The 22,684-nt window shown below is 44.3% G+C and overlaps 1 protein-coding gene across 1 annotated transcript; it reads right to left on the bottom strand.

The window, feature by feature from the left end:
• Positions 1–1,013: 1,013 nt before the first annotated feature.
• Positions 1,014–21,715, bottom strand: LOC102564390 (phospholipase A and acyltransferase 3-like). Its single transcript, XM_019487665.1, has 4 exons — positions 21,668–21,715; positions 19,608–19,661; positions 1,584–1,686; positions 1,014–1,348 (listed from the first exon to the last, which is right to left on the bottom strand). Exons 1-4 carry the CDS (start codon positions 21,713–21,715, stop codon positions 1,014–1,016), a joined length of 540 nt encoding a protein of 179 aa, XP_019343210.1.
• Positions 21,716–22,684: the final 969 nt, after the last annotated feature.

Genomic DNA, 22,684 nt, shown 5'->3' with positions numbered 1-22,684 from the left:
ATTATATATTTGGTAATTAAGCATGTGGTAACTCATCTCAAGGTCCCTGAAAAAGCAAGGGCTGGTGTCATGTGGACTTTGAACTCTGGCCCAAGGCGGTAATTGTAGCCAGAACATTCATATCAGTTGTGTCTGCCCAGTGCTGTGGTGTGTCACATTGCTCGCACAGTGGCCAGGAGCATATGCTACCATTAGCAGCAAGTGCTGCTTGGCAGACAAATGAGCTCACATATTTATCCTACTTGCAGAAGCAACCATGTGTCACAGAGCCCTACCATGCCACAGTAGGATACTTCTTACACTAGACACATAATGAGCAGCGCTGCTCCCCTCTGCTACAACGACCATTAGCATTCAGACCAAAATTTATTCTAAAGGCAACAAAAATACTTCAACATATAAATGCATGTGCTGTGTGCTCGCTCTTGTTTGTCTGAGTGTCCTCAATGGGTGCGCTGAAGGTATATAGTGAGTTAGTTCGGTATAAGATTGAAAGGCAATGTGCTTGAGTGAAGGGTGGACCCTACTGATATCCTTCTATAAGAAATCATGCATTTGTCTTCTGGTGTCAGAAGAGTTTGGTGAATGAGGTGGCCTATATTTTCAATCCAATTAACAAAGGAGGAGCCTGCTTTAAATTAGACATTTTATGAAGAAGGAGAAGACCAGTTTTGCAGGGATCTGAGATAGCCTCTCAAACAGAAGGAAAAAGATCAGAAGGTTCTGCTGGTCACTGAAATCCACTGCTTACAAGCTCCCAAAGGGAACCAATACCTGTAGAAAGGGATGGCCTTACAGGTGGGAAACGTGTAGGGTTACCATAGTTCCAGTTCCAAAAAAGAGGGCAATTTTTTGGGGTGGGGGCGGAGGAAGTCCTGCAGGATGGGGGCCAGGGGGGAAGCTGACCCTGGGGTTCCCAGAGCTGGCGGAAAGGCCCATCAGACCCAGAGAAGCTGGGAGACGGGGGTGGGGGTGCTACTTCTCCGGGTTTCTGCTCTCTGACAGCATCTTCTTCACAAGAAGCCTGACCAAGATAACCCCAACAAGGGTGAGGCTGGGTGAGGATGTGATTCTCTCACCTGATTGCTGATGGGAACACCATATCTCAGCTGTGTAATGAAATGTTCGCAATTCTTCGTGATGATGCAGCATGGTAGTACCCGACCCGGCTGAGCTTCAGCCTCACGCACAATATCCTGGTGGGGCCACAGCGACAGGTGGCCATCATGCAAGTTGTTCGCCCAATACAGGTCGGCTGCAGTCACTGTCAAGAGCAGGTCCCGGCTCACCACCACCCTGCCTCTTAGCACTGAGAACAGGCTGGAGAATACCGCCTCTCCCGCTTCCCCTGGAATAAGGAGTGGACACACATGGGCTCTCTCAGTGCTATGGCACTGTCCCCCCCCCACCACCACCACTGGGGGCAGGAGCCATGGACTCCCCTAAAGTAATGCTTCTTAGGGGAGTAGACACACAGCACTAACCCAGGGATAAAGCTGCCCTCTAGGCCACATACAGAGCAGCGCCAGGATGGATATGTACCCCCAGGGACTACCCCTCCTCTCCGCCATCCTCCTGCTTACCTTGGAGGGTCAGGTGGGCAACATAACCATAGCCCACATATATGGCCCAGTGCTGATAGCAGGTGCAATAGATCTCAATGAGGTTCCTGGATTTGGGCTTAGCCTGTTGGCAGGGGACCAAGGCAGGAGTCAGAAGCAAGGGCACATTGGACTCCCCCCTTCTCAGCCAGAAGCCCAACAGTGCCAGAGCCACCCCAGGGCAACCCAGGAAAATCATAAACAATAATAACAATTGAAACCATTGAGCCCTCAAGAAGTTAAAACATTGATAGTGTCACTGCTGGAAATTGTTTTAAAAATTACTGCTATACACACACAATTGGATCCATGCAGAGAACTGATGTGTTTTCCATGAGTACATATTTGTTCATGTACCTACATATCTTTAGACAAGTATCTCTCTACACATGTAGATATTAGGGCTGTGCAATTCAGCATTGAATCTTTAGATTCGGATTCAGCTGAATTGAATCAGGGACAGTGATCCGGATCAACAAATCAAATCACTGTCCCTGATTTGGGCCAAATCCGAATCTGAATCGAATACGGCCTGCTTCACACACCCCTACCTGTCAGCAGCCTGAGGTGCAGGGCCCCAGCACTGTCCTACATCTATCTCCTTGAAAGCTTGCAGGCTTCGTGGCTGCAGCAGGCCTGCAGTTTTCACCCCCTGTGCCCTAAATCAGACAATTACCCATGTCATGAGTGTTGCCTGTCAGCAGCCTGAGGTGCAGTTTCCCAGAAACCCCTGCACCTATCTCCTTGAAACTTGGCAGAATTCATGCCCTTAGCAGGGGCCACCATCCCTGCAGTTTTCACCCCCCAGTCCTTAACACATACATGTGACTTGAGTTTTGCTTTCAAGACTTTGAGGTGCAGTTTCCCAGAAACCCCTGCACCTATTTCCTTGAAGCTTGGCAGGCCTCATGCCCTCAGAGGGGGCTACCACACCTGCAGGTTTATTCCAAATCAGTCAACAAATGAAAAAGTTATATGTATTTCAGTGATTCAGCAAGATCCTCTATGGCCAAATCTCTGAATCTCTCTGACTAGGCACCGAATCTTCCAAAGCCAATTCAGCCAAATTGAGTTGGAACAGTGATCCAAATCTCCAAATTGAATCGCTAGCCTCCAAATCGGCCAACTCTGAATCTGAATTGAATACTTCCCTATTCTCACAGGCCTAATAGATATATAGTTACAACTATATTCATCTATTTGAAGGAAACACGTAGGAAAAAATACTATAGAAAGACATAGGATTTATTTGAGGCAGACAAAAATCTTGATTTCTTTGGGGGGGGGTCTTGTTTTTTGTGAGGGGTGGTTTCTTAAGTTTGTCTTTTCTTTCTTGACTTTTGGGGTTATTTTTTGTCATTTAAGGGAGGCGTTTTATTGGGGATGGGGTTGTGGTGATGCCTGGAGCTGCAGATTTTTTGCTGGGTGTTTTTGGCTCCTAGCATTTATCTTTTTTTTTTTTTTCCTGGTTTCAGGGCATTTGGGAAGTATTTGGAGAGAGGGGGCTGCCATTTAGGATGCTATTTTGTTTTTTGTGAGGGGAGTGAGAAATGCTGTGTGTGTGGGCATACATGTGTGTATGCAAGTATGTGTCTGTGTGCGTGTGTCTGCCTGCATGTATGCATGCATATGCATGTGTGCATGTGCACTATGTCTATATATGTGGGTGTGTGCATGTATGTGCACATGCACATGTACATACATGTGTCTGCACACTTGTGCATGTATTGCAGGGGGTGGCATGGGAATCAGGGGGCTGCGGTAGCACAAGCACACCCCCTCTCCAATCCCAGCTGTTTGATTCCTGTAAGTCCTGGCCTGAAAGGCGGTAAAGTTCAAAGTCACAGAGAGCGTGGGGCAGCTGAGATGGGACCCAGGTGTCTGGCTTCCAGGCCCTTTATTCCCTGACTCTCCAGCTCCACTCCCCTCTCACAACTCAGGTGAACCCAGGTATCTGGGCTCCCAGCCCCACCTGCTCTCCCTCTGCAAGCCCGACTTCCCTCCCAGGGAATACTTAGCTGGACCTCCTTCTGCCCCAGGTGAGGGGTTGGGGTGTCCTGCAGTGGGCCCCAGCAATATGAGAGCTGCTGATACCATGAAAAGGGCATTAATGCCCAAGAAGGGGCATTACTGCAGCAAATGGGCCCAGACTGCTGGGCAAAAAGGAGTGATGGTCAGATCAGCCCTGTGCACCCCAGGCTGGGATCAGGGCCCAAGGTGCTTCCCTCTGGGTCTCAGCCCAGGAGCCTAGCCCTGCCACATTGCAGGTTCAGTTTTATGACCATGGCAGCTGCCTGCACCAGAAAAGAGCCCTGGGCCTGCTCCCAGCAGGGGTTGGATTGTACGAGGGAGGTGTTCATTAGTGCATGTGAGGGACAACACACCTGGCTGTTACCATGCACCTGGCTTTTAGCTCTGTCCTGATGCCAGAAGGTGGCAAAATCTTTGCAGTTTAGGTGCAGGACACTGCCCTCATGCAGCAGCATCTGGGTGTACTTCTGGGTATCCTCCATGAGCTGCAGGGTCCATCACCAATTGTACTGCTTGTTCACCCAGTAGCAGTTGCCCCTGGCGATGTTCTGGAAATGCTCTCTCTTCATTATGACCTTGACTGAGGCTGAAGACCTGGTGCTGGTGGCTGCGTTGCCTCTGAAGAGGAAGGGGTCACCACACACTGAACACCGCCACCCCATGGACAGGCCTGCGCATATAGGCACACAGAAGCATGCACACAAGCACAGGCACTTATATACATTCAGAAAAATAATGGGGAGACCCTGGTGTGGGCTCTGATAGTGCCCTCCCAAATCCAAACCCCAGCCACGGGGAGCAAGGGAAGCAAGCTGTGGCCCTGCTGTCATTGCACACGTGCCCCTGAGACTGCTGCACAATCGCTGCTAGGGCCGCCGTGCATGCACCACCACACATGTGCCGCTGGGGCCCCACCCCCACATGCACTGACGCACACACGCCACCGTGGTCCCACCCCACATGCACTGACACACACACACACTGCCATGGTCCCACCCCACACACACAGTGCCAGACCCCGGCCATGCATACCCCCTGGGGGTGGGCAACTGCGCGTGCCCCCTGGACCCTGTGTTCCCAGGCCAGGGCCCCCCACACAGCTGGACTGGGGTACAGCAGGTGGGGGCAGAAAGGAGTGGGGGGGTGCTGAGAAACCAGGGGAGCAATCCCAGCACCAGGTACCTGCCCGCTGATGGAGGGGCTGCTGCACCGGTGGGAGCAAGTGCGAGGGGCTCAGTGGAAGGGGCAGAAGGGGAAAGGAAGGGCGCAGGGCATCATCATGTGCAAGGATATATATAGGGCTATGGTCCCCCTTCCTGGAGGACACTGCTGTTGCAGGGCTTAGCTTCTCACCGGTTTGACAACCTTTCTGCTTTGACAAACTTATAACTGCTTCACTTGGTTCCAAAAAGAAGTGGATCTTGGGAGGCTGGGTGGGATCCAGTTTCTGGGAAACTGAACGCTGGAGATATTCTGGAGCTGGGAGGGACAAAGAAAGTGCAGGGGAGGAACTTATAACAATTGATGGAAATGTTGGAAACAGCAGGAGAAGAAGTGAAGGGCTGGCAGGAGGTGGAGTATGGGAACCTCTCTGGGGGCATGTCTAAATGAAGTGTTTACTGTGGAGCTGGCTTGTTAACTGCTCAGTAAATGTCTGTGGGCATGTCTACATGTGCTGCTATGGTGCCATTGTTACTGTCAAATTGCTGTTAACTTGGAAATATGGTAACCCTAGTCTTAACTCTTATCATTGGAACAGGAACTACAGAGTAAAAGCCTGGCTTCTTATATCACATGTGTTACAACAATTACTTTACCAGCATAAGCTGCCAGTTTATTAGGAAGCAACACCACTTCAGTGTGCTGGCCACTATTACAGCAAACATGTTTGCAGCGCCACATACCGCATAACCACGCTCATCTGGATGTGCCCAATGGGAGCAAATCTGTTCCCAACGGGCGCATGTGTAGATGCTCCTGGGGAAAGCTTACTGCACTTTATTTTACTGTGCAGTAAGCTTAAAATGCATTAATAGCACATGTCGACATGCCCACTTAAACTAAAAGGGCACCAAAATACAAGTTTGCATAGGGCATCATTTTCCCTAAGGCCAGCCCTGCCTGTAGGTATCAAATATGGTTGGATCTGCGGGGTAAGGACAATTGGTGCGCACAGTACAGCATCACAGACTGCCTGTGTGAAGGGTATGAGATGTACTTCTTGGTAATCCACTTGAACTAGGAAGTACTAGTGTCTTACCTTAAATTGTAACAGGTTAAGTCTATGGACATATGAACAATTGGCTGTAGGGTAAAAGAGGGTAAGGATTTGCCAGGTGTCAGCTGCTCTTCAGTACAGTAGCTGTCCTCTTAAACTTTAGCCATGTGGCTGAATCATTGTTGAAATCCACCAGGAATAGCTCCAAAGAGACCTAGCAACTAAAAGATACAGCATTTCCCTCCAAATTGTGGTTCATCTGGCATCCTGCTAGTACTACAGTGTGTGGCATTCAAAATAATAATGCCACGTATCACCCAGTTCTGAAATGTGTAGATATGATCATCTATAGAGGATATCTGGAAAATAATAATGTCAAGCTTTATTAATACCACAACTCAGGATGCAAAGATCTTGTTGAGGATCACAAGGCATATGCTTGAATTCCCACAATCAAATAGTTAACTTTTATTTAACTCTAAAAGGAAAAATCCAATGAGGCTTAGAAAGCATGATAGCAGAACATATGAACAAATTTCATTAGCTTTCTTTTTTCTTTTTTTTTTTTTTGTCTGACTTGAAGCATCTCTCAGCTCGAGCGTTGCTCCCCTGCCTCAAAAGAGCTTTGAGGCGCTTTTATTAAAATTCAGGTGCAGCCTAGAGCACTGAATGCAATCATGTTTGTATCATTTCTGCTGTTTTCAGGCTCCTCTAGCCAGCTGCACTACAGCAACTCAAGGGAGGGATGAGCCAACCACATCTGAAGCTGCTGGAGACCTAGATGTGTTAGGTGTATGCTCAGTAGAGTATTAAATTTTAATTCCATAAATAAAGAGGTAATTATCTCCAACCTTATGGACAACCTGTGTATACCTGGGGATCAGGTTAGACCATGTGCATACAATGTGAGGTAATGAAGTGTTTTAAGTAATGCCAAACCAAAGCATTCAAAAATCTTTTCTTGGGCCCTCAATATCATACATTTCATTTTTAAATTATGGGGTTTAAAAAAAATACTGACTAGATTTTAATTGTGTGAAGTTCCTTAGCGTTAGCAATTCACATATCCAAGCTTTTGTGAACAGTCATGAAGACTAGATATTTTTTTTCTCGAATTTGTTTTCTTTTAATGAAAGATAGATTCTCATATAATCACAAGTCTCCAGCAGCTGGGACTTTCTGAAAACATCAAATATTATTACATTTAGGTGTAAATCACAAGGATTGGAAACACTGGCAAAATGACTATCTGAAATGTAGATTTCTAACCATTCGAATAACTGGCTATAAATATCTAAGACATATCTAACGCTTCCATTATCAGAGTATTGAGGTACCTGATATATATTATCTGCATGAAAATGTATGTCCTGAAAATGCAGAATGAGAAACATCCAGCTATTGCGGTGATAAATGTCCTTTAAGTACCTTATGCAGATTAGAGAGATGCATAGGATGATGTCAAATTTCCTCTGCCACGTATCATTTCCATACATTAAAACCAGTTCTAGAGGGCTCTCTTCTTAGTACTTTTGTCATTTAATAAAAATAAAGGTTAAAAATCTGATAATTGATGTTTAACACAGGGAAAATGCAGTCAAAATGGTCCCTTTCGCAGTCAAAGAGGAATTCTTTTTCTAATGCATTACGATGTCAATTCATTTTTTGCTGGCTATTGTTATAAAGCTGCAGCTTTCAAGAATGTTTTAAATCACTGAAGAACAATAATAAGCTTTCTATTTCTGCACTGAGCTTCAAAATTGTTTTGAAAACGACTTTGTCCCTTCAAGGGACTGGAAGATAGCAATGCGATTTTATAAAAGAGGTTATCTTTTAAAATTTCCAGCCATTCACCCAAGCCCCTGCTTATCAGCCGAGATCAAAAATGTATATTCCCCAAAACATCATATCTATAGAAATGCAGATGTGGAAGAATCATAGAACGTGCTGGTTAGCAGTATGATATTGCCATTAAAATAAATGACAAATTCCGTTTTCAAAACCAAAGCCAAAAACAAAAAAGCCCCACCTTTTAGCTATTGTGCACTTTGATTACTGGGACATAATTCAACTTGAGCAAGACCTTTTGGCTGAAGCATCAGCATTTTTTCAGGCTGCTTCATTTTTATAGAAACATATATTAAATTATCGTCTCTTGACTATTGTCTATTTGCCACTGAAGCCTGCCCTCAGAAGTACAGTGCTGCACTATAGTTAGGTTTTTTTACAAAATAGGTCCCATATTAAAGGACACCTCTTTCAAAAAGTAATGAACTTTAAGCTCAATGAGACATAGCATGGTTTGTGCACTTAGCTGAATAATAAGCACCCATTTTTCTGAATATGAAACTCTATTAAGGGAAGACCTTCATGTTTATTAATATTACAGAGACAAGAAGTGGCCCCAAATAAGATAGGAGCTATTGTGATCTGCAGTATAAATATATATTATTCAGAAAAAGTCCTTCCCAAAGGAATTTACAGTGTAAAGATGCAAAGGCTAGTTGAGCAATGGACCTAACTGAGGTTATGCAGCAAGTCAAACCAGGAGTGAACCTAGAATTCACACCTCCTGGCTCACATTGCACCACGCAATTAGTCATTCCTCAGATTTTGGATATTTAGTGGATCACTTTCATGGCTGACCTACTCCTGTGAAACAATAGATTGTCTAGGGCAAGCATGGTAGAGGGTAGGCCCACAAGCTGGATATTCTCATCTTGAACACTTGGGCAAAAAGAAAATCCTGCTTAAAGCATGGCTCTCCTGCTTCTGTTCTGCACACAGGGTGGCCAACCATTGCTACAGTAAAAAAAAAGGAAAACAGAGAGGATAAGGAGGACTATGTGCAACCTGAAATGACCCTCACACCTACAGGAAAAGTTAGATAAAGTATGAAAGGCTGTTTCAGGATTGTGTTGCTTTCAGTGGTCACTATTAGTGCTTCTATGACTTTGTATAACAAATGCCTGTGCTAAGCCTATGTTCCTGGCCTTCCTGTCATGTTATATATGAAGGGATTAAACTGGCAGTGCAGAGAACCACAGCTTCAATGGAGCACACAAGTGACTAGAAGGCTCATAAACATTCATTTTGAGGTTTGGGGAGGTGCATCAGTCAAGGATCTAAGTCCTGGAGCTTGCCCAAGGGTCATGTTGGAAGCTCCCATGCCAAGAATTTGGCTTAACTAAGATGGGACAGTTGAAAATAGAGAGAGGCATTGAGCCAGGTAGTAACACAGAGAAATAGCATGTTCAAAAATCAGCCAGTAAGAGGCTTCATAGAGTAAGTGTTAAGTTTGCATAAAATTGTTTCCAGCTTATGCATGAGGAGGATGATAATTGAAATGCTGACATAATGATAACAATAGCTGCAGGAGTAGTGAGCGAATGTTGCTGGATTTGAACAATACATAATAACACAAAGTTACCTGCTTCAACATTATTATTTCTGCCACCAACAATGAATCACTTCATAAAGTAGAGGAGGGATTTCTGAGAGCTTTCACAAAGATACCATTGTGGGAGAACTTGCTGTCTCCTTGTTATCTTCCTGTCTGAGCCTGTCTTCCTCAATTTGTCTGTGTCATTTAGATGGAGGATCATTTGGTGGAGTGTGAGACAAAAAGCTAGAACAATCTCACACATACATTTAAAAATTCAGAGAAAAGACTAAAATAGCCCTGTTTGGTAGAGTGTAAGAAAAATGAGGAACAAGAGAAAGTTCTTGTCCCATAATGCCACAGCTGTAAGTTAGACGGGCTGCTCAATTTTTATTTATTTTTTTTTTACACAGAGAACTGGATTTTAAAGCTAAATGAAACTTTTCATGAAAGGCATCTATTTTCCACATAAAACGTTGTGTTTTTAGTCAAAAACAAAAAAACTGATGCTTCTGGAGGAAAACGAGGGGAGGAAAATAATTTTCATTCAGTCAATGAAAATTTTGACCAAAATGGAAAGTTTAAATGGTTTGCACCAGCATGTCTTACAAAAGCTTTCCATTTTCATTCCAGCCCTATTTAGTAATAATTCTTCATTCTCAGGCCCCAGCCACGCATTACATTTAAGATGTGATTAATTAGTTTATCACGTTTTAAGTTGTGATCGAACCACACGTTCAATCAATTAATGGTGTGAAAAAATGAGGAACAAGTGACAAAGTTGTGTAACAATTTTGTGGCTAGTTCCTATTAGGGCTGTGTGAAGCTTTGGGTGCTGATTCAATTTGGAGGCGATTTGGCCCGATTCAGCAGCTGCATCTCCAAATCTGAATCGAATCAGACAATAAAAAGGTCCAAATTGATTCAAAGCTCTCCTAATTGATTCAGAAAAGATTCAGAGCTTCAGGGATTCTGGAAGTCCCCACTCACCCCTGCAGGGGGCTGGACCTGGATTCCATGCTGGTAAGTAGAGGGCGGGGGATGGGGGCTGGTGGAGAGGGGAGGGGACCATGGGGGGACCCCTACCAGTCTCCATCCCCAGTCTGCTTCCCCAGCCCCTTGAGTGACCCCAGGCCCCCACCCACTTTCCCAGCCCCACCATGACTGCCCCAACCAGCCCCAGCTCCCAGCTCTTAAAAAAAAAAAAAAAAAAAAAAAAAAAAAGCTCCCACTCACAGGCTACTGCCAGGTTGGGGGGGGGGAGGCGATCCCCACTGCCCCCCCCACCCTGCACTTCATGGGGGACTCTACCATGAGCTCCCACCCCTTGCCCGCTCTCCCAGCTCCCCCCCCCCATGGCTGCCCCACCCAGCCTCAGCTCCCGGTTCTTTAAAAAAAAAAGCAAAAAGCCCCATTCACCAGCTGCTGCAGTGGCCATCAGAGCTTCTTGGGGCTCATGGCAGAGCCCCCCACACAGCCTGGGACAGCAGGGGTCAGCAGAAATCCCTGCCCCCCTACAGCCAGTAGATGGGTTTTTTGTTTTTTTTTAAGAGCAAGGAGCTAGGGCTGGTTGGGGAATGGGGGCTCATGACAGAACCCCCCCCCCCATGCAGCATGAGGCAGTGGGGGAGCATCAGGGTTCGCCTCCCCACCTGGCAAGAGCCAGTAAGTTCGGGGCTTGGTTTTTTGGTTTTTTTTAAAGGGCCAGGAGTTGGAGCCAAGCGGAGCAGTCATTGATGGTGCTGGGAGAGCAGGTGGGGAATGGGACCTGTCTGATTCAGAGATTTAGCCAATTCAGCAGCAGCCCAATCTCCAAATCAGATTTGGCTGAAACAATTTGAGACAGTGATTCGAATCGCTGAATCGAATCGCTGTCCCCCAAATTGGCCAAATCCGAATCCAAAGTGAATACTAGCCGCTTCACACAAGCCTACTTCCTATCATGCCATTAACTGAATGTGTGGCCAGATGCACCCGTGTGGCTGAGAGTCCCTGCAGCTGAGGGGCTCTTAGCTGTGGGATTGTGTTACTGGGCTCCCCCTGCACCAGCACTAAAGCATGATGGGATATGATGCATAACCCCCAAATCACACCAGCTGCCATGCATGTGTAGCATGGTAGAATGTACAATTGTGTGGACTGAGCATGAGATCCCATCAAGTCTTTACCTGCATTTCTGGCAGGGGCCTCAGAAAGCCCTATACTATCTAAGCTGAATAAATGTATTTTGTAGATGGGAAACCAAGGTGCTGAAACAAATTAAGAACCAGATTTTTTTAAAGCATTTGCTATCAGGGGCAAATTTTCACAGAATCATTGAAAAATAATTAGGAAGGATCTTACCTAGTCAAATTTCTCATTGAAAAGCAGGCTGAATTTATTTAAACACCTTAATAGATATTTCTTCATGTTCATTTTATCCCATTTCTACAGTTCATCATTTTTTTAATGGATCCTGTTTTTTAAAGTGCTTGCAACTGCTCCTAGGTTCATGTCATCCACACATTTTATGGGTACTCTCTATTCTATCATCTAAATCAGGGGTTGTTCAAAGGGAGTACTTGGAAAGGGGCTAGGGGGCATGAAAGGGCAGGCTGGGATGAAGCGCTGCCACCTACCACCCCACACTGCTGCCTCCCAGAAGCAGGGCTGAGTGGAGGGGGGTGAGGGTGAGGGCAGTCGGTTCCCTCTGCGTGCCACACAGGCGCCGCCCAGCTGGCCAGATGCAGGGAGGGGGAGAACTCGCACACAGCGGCCACTGCAGTCATCCACCAGCCCGCGCCACTGCTACAGCGTGCAAGCCCCTCACCCCTCCTCTCCATGTTCAGCTGCCACCATCCCCCACCCCCACTCCGTGTCCGACCACTGCCACCACCCCCACCACCCCACCCCGCACTCCACCAGCAAAAAGGTTGAAATCCCCTAATCTAAATTACTATAAAAATATAGAATAGAACTGAGACCCAGAATAGATCTTTGTGGAACCCTATCTGAAAAACCAACCATAAGCATTTCATAACTTCATTTTGGGAGTGGCTTTTCAACCAGTTGTTTATCCAACATATGGTGAATGCTTCTCGGCCATATTTCATTAGCTTGCTTATGAGAATGTCATGTCGGTCAGTATCAAAAGCATTACTAAAACTAAGATATATCATGTCTAGTACTTTCTCCTTATCTGCTAGGCCAGTTAACCTGTCGAAGAAGCAAATTAGATTGGTTGAACATGATTTGTTCTTGACAAATCTATGTTGGCTGTTTTTTATCACCTTATTATACTTTAGCCACTCATAAATTGATTGTTTAATAACTTGTTCTAGTTTCTCTTTAGTTATTGAAAGTTAGGATGACTGGTCTATAAATTCACCAGGTCCTCCTTTTTCCCCTTTCTGAAGACAGGTACTATATCTTAAGTGAACTTAACTCTTATTTCAACAGTTAGATAAATGGCCATGTTTTCAAAAAGAGCTCAGCACAGCTGTTGCCTGAGCTGTACAGGAAAATCTAGACATAAATGTCACTTGAAAATCTGGCTCTTTGTTACTTTCTAGGGCCATATAACACATTAGATGCAGAGTCAAGAGTCAAATTAAGTTCTCCAGACTCCTTCTTCCTTCTGAGTCCATGCAGATACAGTTACATTTCTGCACATTACCTTAAAAAAAAAGTAAGAGTAAGTACAAAGAGAATCTCTCCTTGAATTTAATCAATTTGGGCAGATCCTTTCCATCATCATCATTTTTAATAAATGAACTTCCTATGCTGTCAGGGTGGCTTGCCTAATTTATTTCTTGTCCCTCTCATAATTTTGTCTTCTGTTATTTTAGTCATGAAGATTAGGTTTTAAAGGACTTTTTGCAAATAATATAGTTCTCCTTGACACAGTAAGCTTGGGTGGATTATTTTAAACATCCATAATATCAATCTGAGAAAGTATACAATAAATATTTTCCTCCCACCCTGGGATGTTGACAAGTGAATATTTTTAGTCTAGGACTGGACAATGAATGACAGTAGAACACTAAACAACCATATTCCAATTAACCCAGTACCCAAGGCAGCTGTGTATTGCTGCTGATTGTTTCAGCAGGGCAGATTTTTCCCTTCTCTTTAAGTTTTGTAAAGAACTCTTCTTCCTTTTTTCTCAGGAAATCCCTTGATGTTTGTGACAGCTTGAAAAAAACCCTTTCTAAATCCCCTGATGTGTTAATAATGTATGTTAAAATGCAATCGCTAGCTAAGGACACAGGTAACTTTTAACCACTTCAACGAGGAAATGGGAATTGCAACTGGGGAGCATACATCCATTGTTACACACTGGACGCATCTACACAAGACACTACAGCACAGTAGTAATGAGCTACAGCACAGTAGCTCATTATGACTGCACAGTAGCAGCTAAACAATAATGCGTAGTGTTGGTACTGTGCAGTAACACCAGTTATTGCGCGGTCATTTAGTACTTGGTTAAGCAAGTACAATGTGGCAACAAGGGTTCTTTAGTGATTTTGCTTTAGCTGTGTCCCGACAGGACCATGCAGAGGGGGCAGTTATATTGTACAGCTACTGTTCAACAACATGCTTACATAACAGCAGAGCAGTCAGTCCCAATGAGTAGGCGTGTTCAGGATTCTGCAATATTTCAGCTCATCTCTACTTGTAACCTTTACTAAACCATATACAAAAAATGCATTCCATTTTATTTAATTGGCATTTTGAATTGCAAAGTTTTTCAACCAGCAAATTATTAAGAAAAATGTCGACTTGTTTCCCATCAAAAATCAAAATGGGTTTAGTTATTTGCTTCTGACAGGAGGATAATTGAAAGCCTGGTAGGATTCCATTATGTATCAAGAGTAGTGTGTTGTTACGTAAAAGGTCATTACATACAATTTTACATAACTCGGGGGATTGAAGTTCAAACAATAATTGTCATTTAACGAGGTCTAAATCTTTGCTGAAAGGCTCAAAGTCTTAACTAGAGCTTAGGGAGGGGAAATGTTTTTCTTCAGATATAGGGGCTGAAACACCTTTTATGTTTATTTTTCCTCCTTTTGAATGAAATATTAAAAACTAAGTTATTTGGTCAAAATGGAAATATTTTCATTCAAAATGACTCCTCAACTCCTTTTGAGCTTTGCAGTTTGGGTGTCTTATATGCCTATAATTATCTCGGTCTTCTGCCATCACTGGTGAAAGGATAGACTAAAAGCTAGGGACTAGAAAGTCCATCATCCAGGAGATCTAGTTTCAAATGTTTGTCCAATCAGTTTTCTTCTATGACCTTGAACAATTCTTTAGCTTCTTTGGCTTATCTTTAAACTGGAGATAATGGTATAACCTTAAATCATAGGTGAACACATTAACAATTTTGATCTGTTTGGATACTGGAACAAGAAGAGCCAATATTAATGCTTGAGGTGGAAAAAGCAATCAGGACTCATAGTGGAGACGATATCTTTTATTAGACCAAAAAGATTTTTTTTTGCAAAAATCTTGAATTGCAAACTTTCGGGCACATCAGGCATTGGAGAACAGATTGTAAAAGTTCTCCTGGGTAAAAATGAAAGTTCATATTTCATAAGATTTCACAGATAAGTCAATACATGGAAAACTCCTCTGGGCAGGCAGTTAAAAGAGTCTTTTCCCTGACCCTTGGAATCAGCTGAGCTCAGAAGCCTGGGGTAATATTCCCTTGAAATAATGGTCACCAAAGTATTGTCCATAGCCACAGTGATTGGAAGAACATTTCTGCTGAAAGAGGATTTAAACCAGTCACCTTGTGTTGGCCATCTTTGTTTGCAGGTTTCAGCTACTTCTTTATTACAAGAAACATTGGAAGAAAGCACAGGAAACAAGAAAGAGGAGCCAGCCTACGAGTGTTTACTAAAGGATGCTGCCCTAAGAGGACATAGTCCAGAATCCTTTGAAGTTGATGTAAACCCATTGGTTAATTGATCTCAATTGATCTCAAAGGGCATTGGATCAGGGTCCTAAGGGAAGGACAGAAACAGGAACCATCTATGAGAGAAGAAAGCATATACAACATGGAAAGCTGGCTGAGACAGTAGAGCCAAATGAGAAAATGAGAAAAATGAGAAAAAAACCATGTGAAGGTGAGAGAAGAAAAGGTAACCAGGTATTAAAGAAGAATCTGCAAGAATTCACATGGAAAAAAGAAGGCGGGTCCAAGGAGAGAATAGTCAATCTTATGTTAAAGACAGCTAAACATATATATGTCCTTATGGTACTATAGGGCCTAATGTCATGTGGCTGTGGTTGGACTGAGGACAAAACAGAGGACTGTCTTGTTCTGGCTAGCAATCTTTCTCTCTCATGTAGCTCTCTTCATCAGTACATTTCAAATCACTTCACAAAGGAAAAAGGTAAAGAAGCCAAGGCATAAGAATGATGAAGTAGCTTGCTCACAACCCCCTAACAGGCCACTGTCACAACTGGAAAAAGATCCCAAGTCTCCTCAAACTCAGTGTGGTGCGCTACCACTCACCCACAAATGCTGGATACCTCTGGATACCTCAAGTGATATTTCACTCTCTGGAAAAATTTGGAGCCCCTGACTTAAGGCAAGAAAGCAGCTATATCTGTCTGATCTGAGCCATCCTCCATTAAAGACATGGCAGGCTCCCATTGTCTTCAAGAAGAGTCTGCAGAAGGGACCTCAAGAGGTCATATAATCCAACCCCACCACAAGGCAGGATCAGCCCTAGCCAAAGCATCCCATATAAGTCCTCCTCTAACCATGCCTAAATCTATACAAACAACCCTGTCCCACAACTACAAGTCTTGCTCCCCAAAACTACCAAGCGCACACTAACCTGCCATAGGTAAAGCAAGGGGGAAAGGGCTGTCAGTGTCCCACTGCTGCAAGGAGTTCAAATACACTGACAAGATGCAAAAGAGGGCCATGCCCTCCCCACTACAAAGGAAGGCAAAAACCCCTATAGTCTATATTAAGCTGACCATGGGGTAATTTTTTTTCCTAATCTTAAATATGGCAATTGGTCTGACCCTGAGCAGAAGGGCAAGAGCAGAGCTGGTCTAGGCTTTACCTATATAGTATAAGAGCAGGAGGATGGAGGAAACCAGCTGTGTAGTATGAACCAACACTGAGATACTGCATATGATGGAGAAACAACCTGCACAATTAGAAAACACACTTATTCCCATGGTGTGGCTAGGCACACACTTTTTGCCATGCTCAAATCTGGACCAAATCCAAAGTCCTGCAGTCCTCCTGCGTAAAACATCATCAAGAAATCATTGGCCATTAACATTTATATTACTTTCACTTTTAAAAATGTTCCCATTCCCACTGTGGTTCAATTAGACAAGGGACTTGAGTGGGCCAGTTTCCCTATTGGAGCTGTTCCACTTATAAATAACACAGGCTGCAAGCAGACATCACCTTTGTGCCGCCATAACACTTTTTATGGCAACACGAAGTGAAAGCAAACAGATATTCATACCCTTTGTTGCATCACAAATGCCCAATTTGTGGTCGTGACAAAATGAGTATAAATTTGTGCTGCTATTTTGCGGCAGACATCTGTTGGTTTTAAGGTGGGAGAACGTGGGCAGCCTAGAGCTGCCCATGCTCTCCAGACACCCTGGGCAGGCACCCCCAGGCCTTCAGGGGCCTGATTCAGTGGCCTATAGGGGAATTCCTGGTGTGCACAGGATGAGACTCATGAAATCCTGAGACCCCTGCCCAGATTTCCCCACTTACAACACTAGTAATTCCAAGTAGGGGTGCATCTCTGCAAATGAGGAAACCCCAAATTTCCCTGCTTACAGAGGCATGCCCCAAGTATTGTCCCACAGGATTAGGCCCCTAAAGCCACTGGGATCAGTGGAGTCCAACCCTGTGAGACATGCATGTGGCAGGCTGTAGCAGGCTGCGGGGCCAGGGGACCCAGACAGCTGTTAGTGGATAACACTAATTGCAGGCTGCTTGGGAAGACTGGACCAGCTGAAAGAGATAATTAGTGGCCACAGATAGGCACCCAGGAAAGGGAAGCCAGGGAGACAGGTGGACAGAAGCAGAGAGACAGTGAGAGTGGCCTGCCCAGCAGCTGCAATACCAGACTCAGGGTCTGGGAAGAGACCTAGGTGCTGTGAAGATTGGGAGCAGGAGCACCATGGCAGGGAGCTGAGTCACAGACAGCCCGAGGAAAGACTGCAGCAAGGACGGAGCAGCAAGCCAGAGGCACCTTCTCAAGGGCTGAAGGGGACTCAGACCTGTAAGTTAACCCTTTGTGGGCTGTGTCTGGGACATAGTTGAGAACTGACTGATATAGGAGGGGCCTGTGCAACAGATGTGTCCTGGGAATACGGACTGTATCATGTTTCCAGACTGCTTAAGCCAAGCAAATCCCTGAACCCACTACAGTGCTTTTCCCTCAGTGAAGAGGATCAGCTGTGCCAAGTGATCCACGTCATTTGGTGACATCTGGTTATAGCTATAGTCTCCGGTAACCCACAGGAATTCTCAGACCACTAAACTATAGCGGTCCTTTCATGTTGGTCAGAAATTCAATCCTGGACTGCAGACAGCTTCCCAACAAAAGTTTCCTCAGAGTTGCTAAGTGCTCAAACAATTCGAATGCATGTGATCCCATGCTGGTCAGGGGCACCCCTTGTATAATATCTATTGCAGTCGCACAGTAAGGAATACAGTCCCATACTGAATGTTCACATGAAGCCACGTAAAGGTTTCCTGCCTGTGGTCAGAAAAGTTTCAGCTTTAGCAAATGAAGGTTTTCTGTTATCAAACCATTTCACCAGAGAGTCTACTTCTGATTGTTGTAGCAACAGAGCCCGACATCAATTCTAAAGAAACACCAGAGAGCATTAAGTTGTACATGCATGGGAAAAAATCATTTAAAAGCGGAGCCTATTCCATAGCACTCAAGAAATCAAAACAAAACAAGCTTATTTTATAAGCTAGACCAGAATCAATTCAGCTGGTCCTAAGTTACACCTGGGCAAGATCTCTAATCACGACTCCAGGGGAAGAATGCAGTGCTGTTACAGAGCGCAGCTCACTTAAACTTTCACTGGAAGCACTCAGGACCGCGCTTGCAATATTCCAGTATCAGAAAGTTACTAATAACTGGATCAGGCAGGGGAGCCGAAAAGGGAGGTAATATTTAATGAAACTATGGTAGTTGTAAATTCTAGCACTATAATACACCTTGTTAAATGATTAATTCTGCTGCGGGTTTAGAAACAATATATTCAGTGGCCTGTATTTCAGCTCATATATTTAATTACATTACTTGCATGCTTGACCATAATGCCATTGTACTGAACAAAGAAGTAGGCAGTGTGAGTCTTTTGACATTATTGTGTAACACCTCACTGAATTTTCCTATGAAAGTATTTGATATAGTAGTGTAAGGAATTGTATAGAAAATTAAAGCCAAATTTTCCAGGGACTAATACTACTTTAATTATCTGACATACTAGGATTATTGCTCATATTTCTTTCTGCACAGATGAACAAAACCTTCCTAGAGAGTAAATATATCCCATTGAAAGCAATGAATTGAATTAATTTATTAAAATGTAAGAAGTCCCTTCAATAGAAGAGTATAAAATATGAGCGTTTTTCACACTTGAAAAATTCAAGACAAATTGGACCACAGCTTGATGGGTGCTGAGAACATTTGGAACATTCATGCTTTCAACAGGAATTGAACAGGATTCTCTCTACATGTCACAGCACTTTATCCAAAGTGAACATCTCTTACGGCATGGACTGACAACCTGTTTATTCCATACTATTCTCAAAGTATTCCAAGGGAAAAGTGGATCAGATACACAAAGCACAGGAGCATACATTTCTTCTCCAATGCAAGAACAGCGATGATGGCATTTACCTTCAAACCAGACTAAATGAAGACTTGTTCAACGTTGCAATGTTTAGTGTGAAAGCCAAGGTGAAAGAGCTGATTCTGAGAGATTTCCTGTTTGTGTATGATACGGCGTTGCGTGCCCATGGTGAATCTTCCCTGTAAAATCTCTTGGGCAGATTTTCTGTGTCATGCAAGAGATTTGGGTTAACAATTAGCCTCAAGAAGACTGATCATTCCACCAAGGGTGGTGCTTGACATCACTCTGGAGAGTAAATCTCTTGGCATTGTTGACAACTTTTGCTACTTGGGCTCTACAATCAACAGGAATCTGGACCTTCAGCCTGAACTAACAGAATCAGAAACACAGCTAAGAATGTCAGTTATTGCAGAAACGTGCATGGATTAACAGCAAACTATCCACTAAGGTGAAAATGTGAATCCATGAGACTTGCGTGCTGTCATCCCTGACTTATGGTTCAGAAACATAGACTACATACGCCAGGCACACCAGGAGACTGAATAGTTTCCACATGAGATGCCTGTACAATACCCTGAAAATAAAATGGGAAGACAAAATGCCATACGCAGAGGTACTGGAGCATGCAGGACTGGCACACTTAGAAACCACTATCAAGAAGAAGAAGTTGCGATGGCTCAGCAACATAGGGAGAATGGGAAGAGACTGTATCCCCAAGATATTTTATACAGCAAGATTCAAGAAGGCGCTAGTAAATAGGGTCGTCTTCTACGGGGGTGCCACTATGTGCGCAAAAATTATATGAAGTTGTTCAACGTCAGTGTAGAAAGCTGGGAGATGTGCACAGAATCCTGTCCAATCTGGAGGGAACATCTGGCCCTGGATGTAGCTCAACATGAAGCAGCTTTGATCCAGAGGACAGAGGCAAAGCAAGAAAGAAGGAAGCAGTGTGCTGTAAACTTGGACTTCAACTCAGACAATACATGGACCAGTAAAACTTGTAACAAGCTGTGTCACTCTCCAGTTGGGTTTGCCAGCTACAAATGGATTCATCAGGCACCTGATACACCATGATCTGGAGGATCAACAGTTGCCTATAATACCGCTCCTCCAGTGTAAACTTACTTTTAAGGAGGTTAGAAGTAAATTCACTCCATGGAAAGTTACTACAAATGGACATGTGGTGTGTCTTTACTCCAGAGTAGCCATTCAGTTAATACAAACTATCTTCCCCTGCCACCCGGTGGCCTGGCACAGTAATAATGCCAACTTTGAGCAGCCAGCTTGGGACAGTGTGGCGTGTTGTCTGCTCCTCACCACTGGATGAATGTTTAGATTAAAATCTGGGGTTATTTCCTCTAGAGTAAACCTGCTGTGTCTCTGCACTTTTAGAATGGAAAATGAGCCGGTGAAGGAGAACAAAGACTTCTGTTGGTGTTAATGCAGGTTGCATGAGCACAAGTCATGATGCCGAAATTCTGGTTCCTATGTCTGTGAGCATGCAAGCTGTGTCTTGCAATTTAGTCTAGTTATCCCAGAAGGAGACAGTATCTGAGGAACACTGCTGCAGGGGCTAGCCAAGGTCATAAAGGCTTCCCACACATGGATGTTTAGTCAGGTTATATATGTGAGTAAGGTGGTGTACAGTTAGAGCTAACAGATCTTCTTATTCCTCCCCCTGCATGAGGTAACCGGTGTGGAGGGTCCTTTAAGACACATGCATTTTAAAACACTTTGGGGAGTTCTGGAGGGTCAAAAAAGCTCCTCTGTGCAACTTCAACATCTAGAGCAGTGATTCTCACCTAGGGTGCCCTGAGATCCTTTCATGGATGCCACAGGATGCTATGCAGTGTTAGTACTGTTAGGTGTGCAAACATAATTCACAAGATAAATACAGCAGCTGTGTCCAAATGAGAGCTGACAAGTCACATGTGGCGCCGCAGACCAGTCTGTTGCACCACACGCGGTGCATGCAGGTGTACCCTGTGCTGCTGTTTTGCAGCAGGGGGGCACTGACCCCCAGAGATCCCGGGGTCACGAAAACCCATGCTTTAAAAATTGGGATGGCGCATGTGGCACCAATATGCACCACCCAAAACTGGAGCCTGGCTGGCCAGAGCCATGCTCCAGCTGCAGGCCAAGCTTCCTGCTGTGGCTGCAGCCCTTGGAGGCTGCCAGGACCCCAGGTAAGGCTGCTGGGCCCAGCACAGTTGCAAGCCCAGCCTCCCCTACCCAACCTGGGCTAACCTGCCACAACCAAGAGTGCGTGTGGCACGGGGGATCCCCAGGGACAAGAAGCAGCAGCCCAAGGTGTGCCACTGCTTTTTATCCCTGAGGAAACAAATTTCTGCACTCTTCTCGACACGCCCAGAGATTTCAAATGGGAAGTCATACTATTAATACTGTTCTGCCCTTTTGGGATCTTTCTGAGTTTTTTTTGCAACAGAAGAATTGTTCTATTCTTTTTCTGTAGTAAAAAAAAATGAAAACTAATAGCTGGCATTTTCTGAAGGGTGCCTCAAGTCTAATGAGGACTGAGAACCACCGATATAGAGTATATTTTGGCCTTCACACTTGTACCTGAGTGTACTCGTGTGTAATATCGACAAAGTGTTTGTGTGTGTTCATATACGTATATAAATAGGCTATTAGAGGGGGTAGGCGGCAAGATAGCAGTTTTCTAATATTTGTAAGGCTGCTTTAAAAAAAGAGAAAGAATCATCTTGCTACAGGAAATAATGGGTTCAAACTTCAACAGAGTAGATTTAGATCAAACCTCAGGAAAAACTTCCTACATATAGGAAAAGTAGGACAATGGAGCAAGCTGCCTACAGAATTCATGGGAATTCCTTCATTGGAGCCTCTCAAGAAGACGTTAGATGCATCTGGGATGGTTTTGGAACAGGAAACACTGCATCTACACAGTGGACTGGAGTAGATGACCCTCAGTGTCCCTTCCCAATCTCTGATTCTGTATACTCATTTAAATCTCTTTTAAATTGCTCCTCTTTCTTCCATGATACTTATAAGAAATGCATTTATTATACTGAAGGAATCAGGGAAGGCATCTCTCATTTTCCCTAGGACACTCTTTGTATCTCTGAGCCTGATCCAATGACCATTCAGATCAATGGTATCCTTTCTACTGAGGTCAGCAGGCAGTGGATGGATCAGGACCTGTGGTGTATTTATTTCTTTGTTTATCAGTCCTTCTGGAAAGGGACATTTTTTTGCCCCCTGCACAACACTGAGTACTTTGTCAACACAAGCAAATAATAATCCTTAATGGCCTCATATTTGAGCCACGAGCTGTGTGCAATAAATGCTATTATTCCATCCCAAAACAGTAATCACCACATTGGCCTTTATGTTTAGAGAGAAAAATAATGAAATGAATAGAACCAGGATTTCATCCAGATTATGTCCCTATCGTCCTCCCCCTGCTCTGATTTTTCTATGCAAACCATTGTCATTTAGAGCACCTGTGCTCAGCAGGTGTCACCAGCCTCCCTGCAGTACCCAAGCCTTTGAGGGTCTGTGGCATCTCTAGCATTATGATCAGAACAGATTGGCGCAGTAATTGTCAGGAAAATGGAC

The sequence above is a fragment of the Alligator mississippiensis genome, chromosome 4 (assembly GCF_030867095.1).
Source record: "Alligator mississippiensis isolate rAllMis1 chromosome 4, rAllMis1, whole genome shotgun sequence".
Classification (NCBI taxonomy): domain Eukaryota; kingdom Metazoa; phylum Chordata; order Crocodylia; family Alligatoridae; genus Alligator; species Alligator mississippiensis.
Note: the sequence above shows the minus strand (reverse complement) of the source record. Positions and strands in the feature narration are given on the sequence as shown.

Bases quoted from the DNA above. Each gene is read 5' to 3' on its own strand.
- LOC102564390 (XM_019487665.1), bottom strand. From the start codon at position 21,715: ATGAACACACACAAACACTTTGTCGATATTACACACGAGTACACTCAG. The intron at 1,687-19,607 runs GTATGTAGTCTA...CCCTGCCAACAG, and splicing joins AGTCTCCTGGTGTGCCTGGC to GCTAAGCCCAAATCCAGGAA. The intron at 1,349-1,583 runs GTAAGCAGGAGG...TCCTTATTCCAG, and splicing joins TGCCCACCTGACCCTCCAAG to GGGAAGCGGGAGAGGCGGTA.